The sequence below is a fragment of the Chlorocebus sabaeus genome, chromosome 16, assembly GCF_047675955.1.
Source record: "Chlorocebus sabaeus isolate Y175 chromosome 16, mChlSab1.0.hap1, whole genome shotgun sequence".
Taxonomy (NCBI): Eukaryota; Metazoa; Chordata; class Mammalia; order Primates; family Cercopithecidae; genus Chlorocebus; species Chlorocebus sabaeus.
This window is the reverse complement of record NC_132919.1, coordinates 80475127-80489539: the sequence shown is the minus strand read 5'-3', so window position 1 is coordinate 80489539 and position 14413 is coordinate 80475127. Positions and strand designations below refer to the sequence as shown.

General features: G+C 53.4%; 1 protein-coding gene across 2 annotated transcripts in view; it reads right to left on the bottom strand.

The window, feature by feature from the left end:
- Positions 1-14413, bottom strand: part of TBCD (tubulin folding cofactor D) — a 183903-nt gene that overhangs the window by 19890 nt on the left and 149600 nt on the right. For both annotated transcript variants that reach the window (XM_008013393.3, XM_073005522.1), the window contains exons 21-25: positions 13809-13869; positions 12362-12384; positions 10607-10638; positions 1791-1853; positions 816-892 (exon numbers count right to left, since the gene is read on the bottom strand). In XM_008013393.3, coding sequence (XP_008011584.3) covers positions 816-892; positions 1791-1853; positions 10607-10638; positions 12362-12384; positions 13809-13869 — 256 coding nt within the window. The remainder of the gene's footprint in view (positions 1-815; positions 893-1790; positions 1854-10606; positions 10639-12361; positions 12385-13808; positions 13870-14413) is intronic.

Sequence of the window (14413 nt, the reverse complement as noted above, 5' to 3'; positions counted from 1 at the left end):
GTCAATGTTGGTAACCATGGTTTCTTTCTTTCTTTCTTTGAGACAGTCTTGCTCTGTCACCCAGGCTGGAGTGCAGTGGCGCGATCTTGGCTCACTGCAACCTTCGCTTCCCAAGTTCAAGCAATTCTCCTGCCTCAGCCTCTTGAGTAGCTGGGACTACAGGCATGCGCCACCTCAACCCGCTAATTTTTGTATTTTTAGTAGAGATGCGGTTTCACCATGTTGGCTAGGCTGGCCTCGAACTCCTGACCTTGAGTGATCCACCCGCCTCTGCACCAGGCCCATGGTTTGTTGTCTATGCAATGAGATCAGTGGTACAGCTCTGTGAGTCCAAGTCTACCTGTACCCCCCAGGATGGGAGGGGAGGGCAGGTGGCTGCGGACGGGCACACACACTGGCACCCACACAACATGACTAGGTCAATGCATGTGGACAGAGGTCCTGGGGTGCTGTTTTCTCATCTGCCCAGGAGCACCGTAAAGGGAGTTTCCAAACCTCGGATGCTAAGGACACAGAACTTAATGGAGCACAGCGACTATCGATGCAGAACAAGTGTCTCAAAGGTGACTATAATCAATACAGTCAGAAACAATAAAAAATTAAACATTTGGATTCCGATGGCTGTGTTGAATTTTCTGGTTATAAACCACGCTGAGTCTACCATCCAGGATTCCAAATCGAACGCCCGCATTGTCGGTTATCAGGCTAGCGCAGGAACGGCCTCGTGAGGCCCCGTCGCCAACACAAACACCATCCGTAACTAACACACAAACACCGCCACAGCCCCGCGCCGGGAACCACCGTGCTCACCGTACCTTGATCTGCTGTCGGGAGTGACTTGAGATGAGATGGAGACATCCCAAAGTGTCATTTATCAGCCACTGCCAACCATCTGTCAAAGAAACAGGTTAGCGTACCCAGGCAAGAGTGGTGAGTTGAAATCAAAAACAGCAGCAAAAAATAGCTTCTATTAATACTAATCTTAAAGTCGACAGTAACCTTTGAGGTGAATCTGTGGAAAAGCAAAACTGAACACTCTCCATGTTGTGGTAAGTCTAAGGCCCCTTCCATTGAAGGGAAAAGGCCCTCTCACGGCTGTTAAATTGTGTTAAGCTCTTAGTGGGGGAAACACCAGCATTCTGTAAACTTTCATACATCATATTTTGGGAAACTTTCATTCTTTTGTTACCCCTAATCTTTTCCTTCAAACGGTCTCCCCAGCTCCCACCAATATAAACCCAAATCTTTAACTCAATTAGATCCTGCAAAAGCAACAAATGTGAAGGCTATTCAATCCAAAAAAAAAAAAGTCCTAACTTCTGAGGCTGCTGAGACAGCCCCGGGACACGACAGCCCTGGGGACTCCCTTCACTGTGCTCTGGTGGCCCAGTGTGGGGGCTGCTGAGGGGCCGCAGGCACTCTGCCCGCAGGGTCCGTGGTGCCAGCGGCCAGCACTCTCCAGGTCCACAAGGGCCTGGGTCGCTGCATCTCCCGACTGTCTGCCTGGGAGAAGAACTGACACAGAGTCCCAGGCACCGGGCATGGCAGCGAGGAGATGGGGGCACTGAGGTGGTGGCGGGGAAGGGCCCTCCTGTGTATGGTGAAGAGGGTGGAAGGCACCCATTATTCAAGCAGATTCTTGTAGCAACTTCAAGGCAACATATCCCATTAATAATATCGTGAACCTTTAAGCTATAATCCTTTATCGCCCCCATCCTAACAGGTTCATTTTTACCTTTTAATTTGAAGTCATTCTGGAAGCAAATGCTATTAAAAACAAAAGCACTTACCAATTATGGTGTCACCTTGAAAGGGCATTTTGGAAAGTGACAACTTTTCTATTAAAACGCACACTGGGGGGGAGAAAAAAGGACAGACACAATGTTAGTTTTCCAAAAGCTCCTGCCACAGCGCCTTGCCCTGGCCGCATTCTGAGCTGTGTGTGGCCAGCTCCTGCCCCCGCCCACCCAACCTACCCTGCTGCCAGAGCTGGAAACATCCCAGAACCATTTCAGAACCACCATGAGAGGCCCAGAACGCCTTCTCCACTGAGCAGCCTGAAGAAAGTGCCGTAGACCCACCCACGCGGCCAGGCCCACATGCACTTCAGAGAAGCTGGGCTGGCCTGTCAGGGAGCTGCAGACGTCCCTGTAACAGGCTGTACAGGAAGCACAGAGGCTTCTGCTCCTGGACCTGTCACTCAGGACCCAAGCGACAGACAGCCATCACCCACACTGCTCCAGACCGCAGGCCATGCCTCACTTCCCCACACAGCTCGTCACTCACTCTCTCCATGACCAGAAACGTGACCCTGACCAGCCACCAAGGGGCCGGGACGCACGAGACAGAGACAACTGAACAGAATCAGCAGCTCCCACGGCCGCGCACTGCTCTGGCTCCCACCGTTTCTACCTGACAACGGAACCCACTCATGGACGTCTCCTGCACACTTTTTCATGGTATTTACTATTTCTCCTGAGGGACTAAACTCTCCTTCCATTTTTTGTCACGGTGAACAAGGAGGCCCGTCCATGCTACAGACGCAGAGGCCGTCTGTCCACCTGGCCTGTCCTCCCTGCGCACACACTTCCCATCATCACAGACACTGCCACTCAGCAAACTGAACAGACCGGACAACTCCTGTTCCACGAGAGACCCTGCTCTGCGTCTTTCGGCACCAGGATTCTTCAGCGCCAACCGCAGCCAACTGGAAAAGAGGAAAATGGTCCTCTCGATGTGAAGTAACCTGGCACTTCCCTGGCTGCGAGGTGAGGCCGGGCACCCTCACCGTCCACGGCCGTGTGGGTCTGCTCCTCTCCTGCATGAAATGCCACACGTCTGCTCTGCCCCGTTTCCCACTGGACCCTTCACCTCGTCACAGGCAATTTTACAAGTCACTGTACACTAATTAACTTTTTACCTTTCGACTGTGGTCAGACATTTACTCTGCATCTCTGTTTTCCCTACCAACCTATCCATGGTCTGTTCTTCAGTATAAGGCCCAACAAAATTATCTCCTTGTGGAATTATTTTTCCAAAATCTGTTAACTGGGGATTACATGCCAAGAGTGGAAACAAAAAGAAACAACAAAGAAAAACCTAGAAAACCAGTTCTTACCACCGTTAGAAAACCCCAGTGAGGGCTTGCTGGGACCTGACCTTCAGGGTCTGCTTTAAACTCGGGGGAAGGGAGGAGAAAGGAAGCGCTGGGAAAACAAAACAAGGGTCTGTGCTCAGGGATGCCGGGCGAGACTCTGGGCCCCATAAACTATTTCCCTTTACTTCTGTGCAGATTTGAGAATTTCTAAACGAAGAAGTCTTCTTCAGAGACTGACATTGTCCTACGATGTCTCCTAAAATGTCTGAGGATTCTGATGATTGTAGTTTGTGCGCGTAAGTTTTTAGTTTTACCCTCACACTTAGTTTTAGACGCGATTTTACCTCCTTCCACGTGGCACCTGTTAACACCATCACTCACTCAGTGCACTCCCCTTTCCACCAAAAGCAGACACGCCTCCGTCACAGTGCGAATCCGTTCAGCTCTGAACACAGTACTGCTCTCATGTGTTTTAAAGCCTGGGAAACCAAAGTCCTAACTAGTTTTTAAAATAACTTTCTTGGGGATGCACCCTGCATGTGAACTTTAAATGTATTTTATAATCAAGTTAAAAAATTTTGGCCAGGGCTCAGCGGTGGAATGAAGCAGTGCGTCAGCCTCTCACGAAACGGCACACAGGACTCAGCGGTAGAAATGAAAAGGTTTGTACACACAACGTCTCGCACGTGAATATTCCTGGCAACCTTATTCACAACAGCAACAGATAGAAATAGTCCCGGTGTACCTTACTGAGTGCTGGTTGAAGGCACTCTGGTAAAACCCAACCGTGGGCTAGGAAGGCACAAACTGTGAACGCACGGACAGCTCAATGGGGTCTCAGGGCACCACGCTCATAGAAAATGCCACGACCATATGAGTCGATCATGGCATATTCTAGAAGGGCAGCAAGGGGGTGAGAATGCAAAGCGCAGGGGCTGTCTCTGGGAAGGACGCAGGTTTCTGATTGAGTGTGGAGTTTGTTACAGAAAAAGCTACAGAGGGCATCAGTCTGCACAAAACTAGACACACATGCCCACTCCACACACACATGAAGCCGCAAAACCGCAAAGGCCTGCAGTCCAGTTAAGAGGCAGGGCCTCAACACACGGTCCTGGCTCCAACACTGCGGCCGAACCCGGAGTCACCGCAGGGGAAGCGTGGGAAGCACAGCTAGGCTCCGTTACTAATCTCATAACTTCCTGTAAGTCTGTAATTATTTCAAAGTGAAGAATATTTTTTAAAAACAGACTGGATAATGCAGACCAACCCTCCACTAAGACATTTTTAAAAGCTAGACAAAATAAAAACACACAGGAAGTGCCTGCAGTCACCAGAGAGCTCACGAGGCCCTGACGGGGACCGCGCGGCAGGGGCCAACTCTCCCCGGCTCACGGCTGACTCCAGGGGGTGCCACAAAAACCAGAAACCCCCAACAGGGCATCCAGGAGCGTCCCCAGCCAGCGGGACGACGGGACTCCAGGACGACCATGGGAGAACCGGGAAAGCTCTCACCACAGTTCTGAACCCGGAGTACCACACCTAGAAACAGGTGTGAAACGTGGGCCAGCCCAGCACCGACCCCCTCACATCCTGAAACCCGACAGAGGTGACCCCGACAGCAAGCATCCACCTCCCGTCAAGGGCAAACGTCAAGTCTCTCTGGGAGAGGAGAACATTCCAGGCCTCAAAGCATTTCTGTAATGTTTTGTTCCTGTGGCTTGGTGGAGATGCTTTTCGTGTGTGATACGCTGTCCTTCAGAAACAGCCACAGAGGCTCCAGGTGATGACATTAAACAAAGACGTTAAACCATGCTTAATATGTTCCAGGATGTGAAAAAAATGAAAACTAAGAAGAATATGCAAACTATAAAAAATTAATATAAGTTCTGAGAAGTAAAAAAGAATTCAAGGATGCGTTTAATGGCAGATATGGCACACCTGAAAGAATTTGTGACAATGAAATTTAAGTCAAAGAAAATGTTCCTGTAATCCCAGCACTTTGGGAGGCCAAGGTGAGTGGATCACAAAGTCAAGAGATCAAGACCAACCTGGCCAATGTGGTGAAACCGCATCTCTACAAAAAATACAAAAATTAGCCGGGTGAGGTGGCACACGCCTGTAGTCCCAGCTACTCGGGAGGCTGAGGCAGGAGAATCACTTAATCCCGGGAGGTGGAGGTTGCAGTGAGCTGAGATTGTGCCACTGCACTCCAGCCTGGGTGATAGAGCGAGACTCCAACTCAAAAAAAAAAAAAAGAAGAAAAAAAAATGTCCAAACTGAATCAGACAATACCAGAGGAGGGAGGTAAGAGGCGTAAAGAATTAAGTGCAGTGAGATCCAGATGAGAAGTGGGTAATGAGTCCTAAAAGGAGAGGAGAGGCCAGTGAGCAATGTTCAAAGAGATCATGGCTAGGAATTTTTTTAAAGCAAACAAAACATCGACAGAAAATACAGATTATGGAACAAGTATGAACCCTAGAGCCCCAAGTCAGATAAACACAAAGGGAACTTGTTCTAGGAATATCACGGTAAAAGTGCTGAAAACCAAATAAAGATAAAATCTCAAAAAAAGCTGGGGAAACTTAAAAGATTGTCTCCAATAAAGTAACAAGTAGACTGGCGGCTAACTTCTCCAGAAGACAAGAGACTATTATTTTTAAAGTGCCAAAACACAAGCAAATGAAGAAATGCAAAGTTTCATTCTTAGCAACAATAACCTTTAAGAATCAAAGTGAAAAAAGAAAAAAAAATAAAAGCTCTCTGGGAGGCCTCGCGGGTGGATCACCTGAGGTCGGGAGTTCAAGACCAGCCTGGCCAACATGGTGAAACCCCATCTCTACTAAAAATACAAAAATTAGCCGGGTGTGGTGGTGCGTGCCTGTAGTCCCAGCTACTTGGTTGGGAGGGAGGAGGAAGCTGAGGGAGGAGAATCGCTTGAACCTGGGAGATGGAAGTTGCAGTGAGCCGAGATCGCACCACTGCACTCCAGCCTGGGCAATAAAGAGTGAATGAAACTCTGTCTCAAAAAAAAAAAAGTGGAAAAAAGCCATTTTGGGATAAACAAACGAGTGGGTGCCACCAGCAGACACACACTACGGAAAACACTAGCGTGTTCTCCAGGCAAAGTGAAAATGGTCTTCTTAGAAGGTGAGAAATGCAGGACAGAACAAGGAGAAGCAGCAGGTGTCTGTGTGGGTAAATCCCAGTGAACTCCCACGGAACAAGAGAACAGGGTGTCTGTACATGTAAATCCGAACGAACTCCGACTACATAAAACAGCACAAACAATGTCCTGTGTGATTTGAGACAGAAGTAAAAGCGAAGGCACGACAGCACCGGTGACGTCTCTGCTGAGAGGACGGGGGAGGTGGCAGGTGTGTTCGGGACATCTGGGACGGAGCACGGAGCCCTCACCCCCACAGCAAGAAGTCCATTAACAGCGTATCCCGGCTTGCTAAGTCACGATCCTCCACACACCCGTGGCCAACTCGAGGCTCACCGATGCCTCTGGTTTCCCTCCTGTCTTCGGCATGACAGGAGAGAACTTTTCCTGGTTCTCCTGACGCCTCTGGTGCGAGGCTGCGAGAGCCAGATAACCCTCTTCCTCCCGGCCCCCACCCTCAGTGATCCACATGTGAGCAGGATAAAAAAACACCTGTGGTTTTAAGACACTGAAACTTGGGGATTGTTTCAAGAGCAAAACGCAGCCCACCCTGACTGATGGACCCCTCCTTCACCTCCGCTTTACTAAACAGAGCTCCTGTTTCTTTCCTTTGATCCTAAAGCATGAAATGCAAGAGCCGCTGAGTCTAAGATAGAGATGAGGGGACGCTTGTCCTCCTGGCACCGGGGGAAGCAGCTCAGTTCCGGCCACGCTGAAGACACCCAGGATGCTCATCCCCTCTCATGTGAATATTCATGACAAAGGCCAACCTGTACGACATGTCTTTGATATGGGAACAAAGGGGACTCGGACAACTCCCAAGGGTTGAGCCACTTTTCCCACAAAATGTGCAAAAAACATCTGAAGAAATCTGTGGTTCAACACCTCCAGGGTACCTGCGGCCGGGGTGCACTGGGCGCTCCTGCGGGTGGCATGTCACCGACGTGCCAGAGTCCTCGGGTGCAAAGGTGCCATCATCTGGCCTGGGTGAGAAAGTGACCAGCAGCCCCTTCCCGTCTCCCACATGTAGCCCATGAACCCACGGATCTCTCACCCCGACAAAGCTTGGAGTCTTGTCTCACTTGAAAGAACATATCTAAAACTAAGGATATCAGGAAACAGCTCTGTACACACAGAACTTAGAAATACAGAAGCAAGGAAAACAGACAGCTAAGAAACTGAAAGGGTTGCTTTTGGAAAAATAAAAATGTGGGACTGGGAGATGCGAGGCCGTGACCACCAACGCTCTGCAGAACGATTTCACTTTCTGAACTATGTCTACTTGAAAGCTGAAAGGGAAAATGTCCCACGACGTGTAAAACTGAACGAGGAGAAAAAACCCTGAGCTGACACCAAGGCTCAGTCAGGGTCACCAGGGACACAGCTGGCTTCAGAGCCTGCAGGCCACAGAGTCTCTTGGGGCCAGCAAAGGCCCTGGAGGGGAAGAAGCCGCACGAGGAGGGCCAGCTGTGGGGAGCTGTGGCCACGGCTGGGGAGTGCAGGACGCAAAGGGGCCCCCAGGGAGGGCGTGGGCAGCTTTCCAGGGGATACGCCCACCACGGCGCGAGGCCACATTTGCAGGAGTGAGTTTGCACTCAGCGGTGCGAGGGAGTGCAAACGCGGACTCCAGCAAACACACTCATGGTGCAGACACAGCTGGAGGTTGGCAGTGGGTCCAGAGCAGGGATGCCTCCCACAAAGACGCCGTCCTCCACGATGCCCCCGAGCAATCCGTGCCCAGCAGTGAACCCTGAGGGATGCACCCCAACAGCACACATGCCCCAGGGCAGAGCACGGGGGGAAGCTGGAGCTGGGGATGGAGAGAGACCGACAGAAACCACCCTGCACCCAGCACCCCCAACAATTGACCAGAGCCCACCGCCACCCTCCAGAGCACCGAGAACCTGGAGGGCGTGAAGACGCCAGACGCCAAAACCGTGGTAATGGCACCTTTTAAAAACCCGGACAAAGTACATTAGTGTTTATGTTCCACGGTCACTCGGTCACTCGGGCAGCCTGCAAGGCCTGCTAGCAGGGAGCAGCGGGTGTGGTGGGTGAGGAAGGGACAGGACAGAGTGGCTACTTTGTATCACGTCTTTCCAAATACCATCATCAAAAAGCCCAACTAGAACCCACAACTCCCTCCTCTCCCGGCTACGTGCAAACGCAGCCTCAGCCCAGGGTGGGCATGCGGTGTGGAAGGCTGCCCGCGACGACCACATGGAGGCTCCGGGACCTGCGGCTTTTCCGTGGTTTCCTTCTGAGCTCGTGACAATTCTGCCCATCGTGGGTAGGTGGCAGCAATGCCCAGGCCAACGGCGCCCTGCGGCCAACAGCGGCCGGCACCCAGCAGAACCCCTGAGGGGCGGTGACTCTGGAGCCTGGGGGCCATCACCGCAGCTGCCCTGACCACACATTCAAGAAGAGCAGACGACAGAGCAGCACCTCCCCGTGGGCCCGCCTCACAGAGCGGGGGGTGAAGGAAATGCAGCCAGGAGGGCGTCACCAGCCACGGGGACTCGGAACACGTTCGACTGTCGCCGCTGGCCACAGGGACTGGGAACGCCTTCAACTGCGTCGGGGGCCATGGGGACTGGGAACGCCTTCAACTGCGTCGGGGGCCACGGGGACTGGGAACGCCTTCAACTCTGTCACCACCAGCCATGGGACTCAGAACGCCTTTAACTCCGTCGCCGGCCAAAGGGATTCGGAACCCTTTAACTCCCCCCCTCATGGTGGGCACGGGCTCCTGTGCAGACTTACTGGTCAGACACCAAGGGTGACCCTAAAAGCACATCCCACAGCACACGGGGAGCACGTGAAGGCCGTGTGAAGGTCGTGGACTGCCTCCAACTGCCATCTCCAGGGCACGATCCGTGTCGTGGGTGGGAACTGGGGGACACTGAACCCCTCTGAGCACCCGGCACCCCACCCCGTCCCATCCCAAGCCAAGCTCCTAGATCCAGAAATGGCTTTTTACAGGTCACCAGCTGTCCACGATACGTGGGGGATGGTTTCGACCCCACTAAGGAGGCAACTCCAGGCACCCATGGGTCCGTCGGAAAGGTGACCGCCCCGCACCACGTGCTCTGGAGGCATCTGAGGGACAGTGACCACGTCTACATGCCAACACGACATGCCGGTCTTAGCCAACAGGGACCACCTGCAGAACCGGCAGTCCCAAGCCTCCGACGTCAGCTGACAGAAACTGGCTCAGGTTTCCAGGACTGACTTTCCCGTGACATCCATCAAACCCATGAGAACACTGAGCTGACACCAGCAGAAATGCAAGCTGGTTGCTCTCAGTACAGAAGCCCTGCGGCCTGGCTGGAGGTAGATGGCTGCAGGCCTCGGGCAGGTCCCCATCAGGTCAGGGCTGGGAGGTGTGGACAGAAAGCACAAGAGGCGGGTACAGCCCTGACATCCGGCCACGGGCTCCCCAAACCCAGCCTGCTCTCCTCTGCTCGGACCACACAGACCTCAGCAAAAGTCTGCACACAACAGCAATTTTTCTAAGCTTCCTCACCAGCTGTGCCTCCACACTCACATTCACTCACAGTCTCACAGCGGGGGGCTAAGGGTGGCGTGGGCCGGGCCGTTCGCAACGGCAGGGCCCTGGGAGCTGTGTCAGGGGAATCCGGCTCCCTGGACCCTTGGGGTTGGCTGCTGCCATCGGGAATGTCTAGGGAAATGCAATCAGGCTTTCACTTTAATACTTCGTGGAACTATCTAAAATGTGTTCTACGCTTCCCTCCTCACACACCAGAAAGAATCAGCAAAGAGAAACGAGGCACTGCCCGACTGTGCTAACCCCCGGCGGGTATCAGAAGCTTGGAAATCAGGCGCAGACATTCGCCTGGACTCGGCGTGTAAGGAGCTTCGCCTCTGCTCAGCTTTCCTCTTGCCCCCACCTGAGCTTCCTGTGCTCGCCCAAAACAGCTCTGGGTCCCTGCACTGCTCAGTCCACCAGGGCAGGCCCGGGGCTGCTCTGTCCACCTTGGGGCTGTGCTTGGAGGGATCTGCAATGACCACTGGGTCCACAGGCGAGCACTGGCCCCACTGCCCCAGCTGCCTCTGCTTCCTGAGAAATTTCCAGAACCAGTGGCTCTGGGGTGCAACCCCTCCCAGCTCACACTTCCTCTTGTTCTCTCTCTCAATCTCCATCTCTCAGTCTCTCTCTTGTAGGCACCACTGGGCAAACCAGGCACACCACAGCTGCCGCCTCCACAGAAAAGACACACCCAGCCCTGCACCCTGGCAGGCCAATGGGCCGCCCCGCACCCAGGAGCACGCCTCCCTCATCGAGGGGGCAGCCCTTTGCTGCAGCCTTCGGCCTTCAGACCTACCTGCTTGTCTCATGAGCTCTCCTCCCAGACCCCTGAAAAGGAATGAAAACATCAGAATTAGAAGAACCTCCTGACGTACAAAACACCATGAAAGATGCTTGCCAGTGTAACCTCGGGCTCCAAAAAGCACTAAAATGAGAACTAGTTGAATGTGTTACTGAGCATGAGTGACCTTTCATGAAAAAAGTAAAAAACGTGGTACAGCCATCTTCCGGAGGCCTCCCATCCTAGCTGGGTCATGCTAATTTTTAATTTTTCCTGGACATTAGAGTACCGACGGGTATCCCATCACAGAGGTAACTCCAAGCAGCGCTCAGCTCTTACTTTATAAAAGCAATCTCAGACGCCAGAAAGAGCCCCATCCAACCTAGAGAAGCAGCGCGCTGCGGTTCTACCACAAGCAAAGCCAGGCGGGGCTCCGGGCTGCTCTGCCCATCTAGGATGCCTGCCCTCCAACAGCGGGCCGGGTGACCCCCGCTCAACCCACACACAACCAGGTCAGGCCCTTACACACCTCCGTCAGTGGGCCAGGTGACCCCCGCTCAACCCACACACAACCAGGTCAGACCCTCACACACCTCCAACAGCGGGCCGGGTGACCCCCGCTCAACCCACACACAACCAGGTCAGGCCCTTACACACCTCCGTCAGTGGGCCGGGTGACCCCCGCTCAACCCACACACAACCAGGTCAGACCCTCACACACCTCCAACAGCGGGCCGGGTGACCCCCGCTCAACCCACACACAACCAGGTCAGACCCTCACACACCTCCAACAGAGGGGCCGGGTGAGACCCGCTCAACCCACACACAACCAGGTCAGACCCTCACACATCTCTGACAGCCGGCCAGGTCCAGGTCAGACCCTCACCCACCTCCAACAGTGGGCCAGGTGACACCTGCTCAACCCACACACAACCAGGTCAGACCCTCACACACCTCCAACAGCGGGCCGGGTGACCCCCGCTCAACCCACACACAACCAGGTCAGGCCCTTACACACCTCCAACAGCGGGCCGGGTAACCCCCGCTCAACCCACACACAACCAGGTCAGACCCTCACACACCTCCAACAGCGGGCCGGGTGACACCCGCTCAACCCACACACAACCAGGTCACACCCTCACACATCTCTGACAGTCGGCCGGGTCCAGGTCAGACCCTCACCCACCTCCAACAGCAGGCCGGGTGACACCCGCTCAACCCACACACAACCAGGTCACACCCTCACACATCTCTGACAGCCGGCCAGGTCCAGGTCAGACCCTCACCCACCTCCAACAGTGGGCCAGGTGACACCTGCTCAACCCATACACACCCAGGTCAGGCCCTTACACACCTCCAACAGCGGGCCGGGTGACACCCGCTCAACCCACACACAACCAGGTCACACCCTCACACATCTCTGACAGCCGGCCGGGTCCAGGTCAGACCCTCACCCACCTCCAACAGCGGGCCGGGTGACACCCGCTCAACCCACACACAACCAGGTCAGACCCTCACACATCTCTGACAGCTGGCCAGGTCCAGGTCAGACCCTCACCCACCTCCAACAGTGGGCCAGGTGACACCCGCTCAACCCACACACAACCAGGTCAGACCCTCACACACCTCCGTCAGCGGGCCAGGTGACAGCCGCTCAACCCACACACACACAGGCAGCGCGGGGAGCGAACACATCCGTCCCGCCTGCTCCTGACAGCACAGCTCTTCATTAGGACACAGATATAAGAACTTTGGTTTTGTAAAGCTCACCTGTATAACTGACGATCATAGAGCTGAAAATAAAAAACAAAGTTATTTAATAATTTAAATTTTAAAATAATACATATACATTAACAATTGTCAAAAATAAGAACAAAGAGAAAATGGCAGAAGACGCCGTGCCAGCCAGGAGAGCCGCCTAGGGGACTGGGGATGGAGGCCCACCTACTGACGCAGATGGCCTCATTTAACCTCCAGACAGGCCCAGCGCTCCCTTGAAGGGGAAACTGAGGCACGGAGCGAGGGAGGAGAGGGTGGCCAGACAGGGAGCTGGAGCCACCTGTGCTCTGGTCCCAGGGACCGACAGAACGCACCAGGCAGCCCTCGGGCAGGGAAGTAACTGTGCCCAACAGGATGCTGATGTTTCTTTTCCTTTAAAAGAGCTAAAAAGCCACACGGGGATGAGCACTACTACTAAAATTTACTGAGCGCTCACACTGTGCCAAATATTCTCCTAAACTCTTTAAAATACATCATTTAATTCTCACAAAAACTCAAGGAGGTCGGCTCTATTACTGCCTATATTTTACAGGAAAAGGGAGCCATGGCTCAGCCTCAGTGGGGAGGCCACATTCATGGCTGCTGCCCGGGGCCACCTCCCCGTCTGCACTCTGCAGCCATGCTTGTCTCAGTCAGAGGGGGAGGACAGACACCACCTTAAAAGTGAAAAATGTAAGCAAAGTGGCTTTGCCAAAATCATAAAGCAAGTTAATGGCAAAAATAGGATAAGAATCCAAGAGATGAATCTTAAAGAATATAAAGCTATCTGGAACAACAGACAGTAAACCATGTAATCCCTTGTGAGTAATTTTTATATTCTCCTGTAACACCAAGATCCATAGTTCATACTTTACCTCTGGGTCACAGAAGCCTTTGAGACTCTCTAAAAGCCCAGAAAGATGAACACATCATCTCCCCAGAGAAATGCACACACAAAATTCTGGTTTACTTTCAGGAGACGCCAGACCCCAGTTGCAGTTGCACAGCTGGAAACTAGAGGTTTCTGTGCTTGTTCTGTGTGCCCAGCTCCACAAGAGCACGGGGCCCACTATCCCCACCCACAGTTGGCTGCACGCTCCATCCTGGGACTGCGCCGTGCGCCCCCGAGGGAAACCGCACTCCAGCTGCAGCTGAAACCTCCACTGACTCCACTGGCTTCATAAGCCGTCCTCAGAGACCGAGGACATGTTGGCTACGTGCAAAGAAAGTCTGCACTCATTTCCCAGGAGTCTTTTCTCCCAGGGCAACCCCCCAAGGTGGCTGTTCACAAGCATGACACCAGCGTAGAGCCTGTTCCCAGAGCGATCACACCCAGGTTCCACCACTGAGCCCAGGACTGACGGAGCACAGTGGCCACCAGGACTGCAGACCCTGCCTGGGAAGGGTGGGAGGCCCTGTGATGCCTTCCCAGGGGCACACCCAGAGGCTGCACACAAACCTGCTGGTGAATCTGCTTCAGGCCCTGCACTGCCTGCTCGTCCAGATGGTCCGTGACAGGCCTGCAGAAGGTCAAACAGCGAGTTGAGGCCACACACCCCAAGACCCCAACCCCGGGTACACTCGGAGAAGCTGAGGTCACAACCCCCAAGACCCTAACCCCGGGTACACTCGGAGGAGCATGGGCTCAGCAAAGTCTCATCTTGTTCAGGTCCTGGTGGGTCCCAGAGACCTCTGCAGGGCATACCTCTGATTATTTTTTTATTCTATTATATTGTTTTGTATTGCACTGTTTTCTTTATTTTATTGTATTTATTTCATTTTAGAGATGGGGTCTCACTGTGCTGCCCAGGCTGGTCTCAAACTCCTGGGCCCAAACAATCCCCCCACCTCCACCTTCTAAAGAGCTAGGATTACAGGCATGAGCCACCGCGCCCGGCCCATTTGTGACTTTAGATGAAGCAGTGCCTGGTCAAAGGAAGAGGATGTTGGGACATTCCCTTAAAGCTGTGACCCCTGCCAATGTGACCATCTTGGAAAACAGACAAGTCCAGGTGAGGCTGAGACGAGAGCTCATGTCCACTGCCATCCGAGGGAAGGCCCCTG